We start from the raw sequence: 399 nt of genomic DNA, 5'->3' as shown, positions 1-399 counted from the left end.
GAGAAACCATATAAATGCAATGATTGCAAAAAGAGTTTTAGCCAGAAATGTAACCTTGATGCTCACGTCAGGACCCACACCGGCGAGAAACCATACAAATGTGAGGTTTGTGAGAAGCGGTTTACCCATAAAAGCGCCATTGAATACCACATTAGGACCCACACCGGCGAGAAACCCTATAAATGTGAGGTTTGTGCGAAGCGGTTTAACCAAAAAGGCGGCATTGATTACCACATGAGGACCCACACCGGCGAGAAACCTTATAAATGCGACACGTGTAACAAACGGTTTAGACAGAAAAGTATACTTAATTCACACCTCAGGACCCACGCTGGCGAGAAATGACAGCATGCGTAAAGATAATTGGTACGGAGCGTTTCCAACACAGATTTCTTTTCT

The 399-nt window shown here is 44.4% G+C and overlaps 1 protein-coding gene across 1 annotated transcript in view; it reads left to right on the top strand.

The window, feature by feature from the left end:
* Positions 1 to 341: 341 nt before the first annotated feature.
* The window catches only part of LOC127750022 (zinc finger protein 182-like), a 3,679-nt gene continuing 3,621 nt past the window's right edge, over positions 342 to 399 (top strand). The window contains exon 1 of the mRNA XM_052270422.1: positions 342 to 353. Coding sequence (XP_052126382.1) covers positions 342 to 353 — 12 coding nt within the window. The remainder of the gene's footprint in view (positions 354 to 399) is intronic.

Source organism: Frankliniella occidentalis, unplaced genomic scaffold, assembly GCF_000697945.3.
Source record: "Frankliniella occidentalis isolate FOCC.00 unplaced genomic scaffold, Focc_3.1 Scaffold123, whole genome shotgun sequence".
Classification (NCBI taxonomy): Eukaryota; Metazoa; Arthropoda; class Insecta; order Thysanoptera; family Thripidae; genus Frankliniella; species Frankliniella occidentalis.
This window is presented reverse-complemented; position numbering and strand designations above follow the sequence as displayed.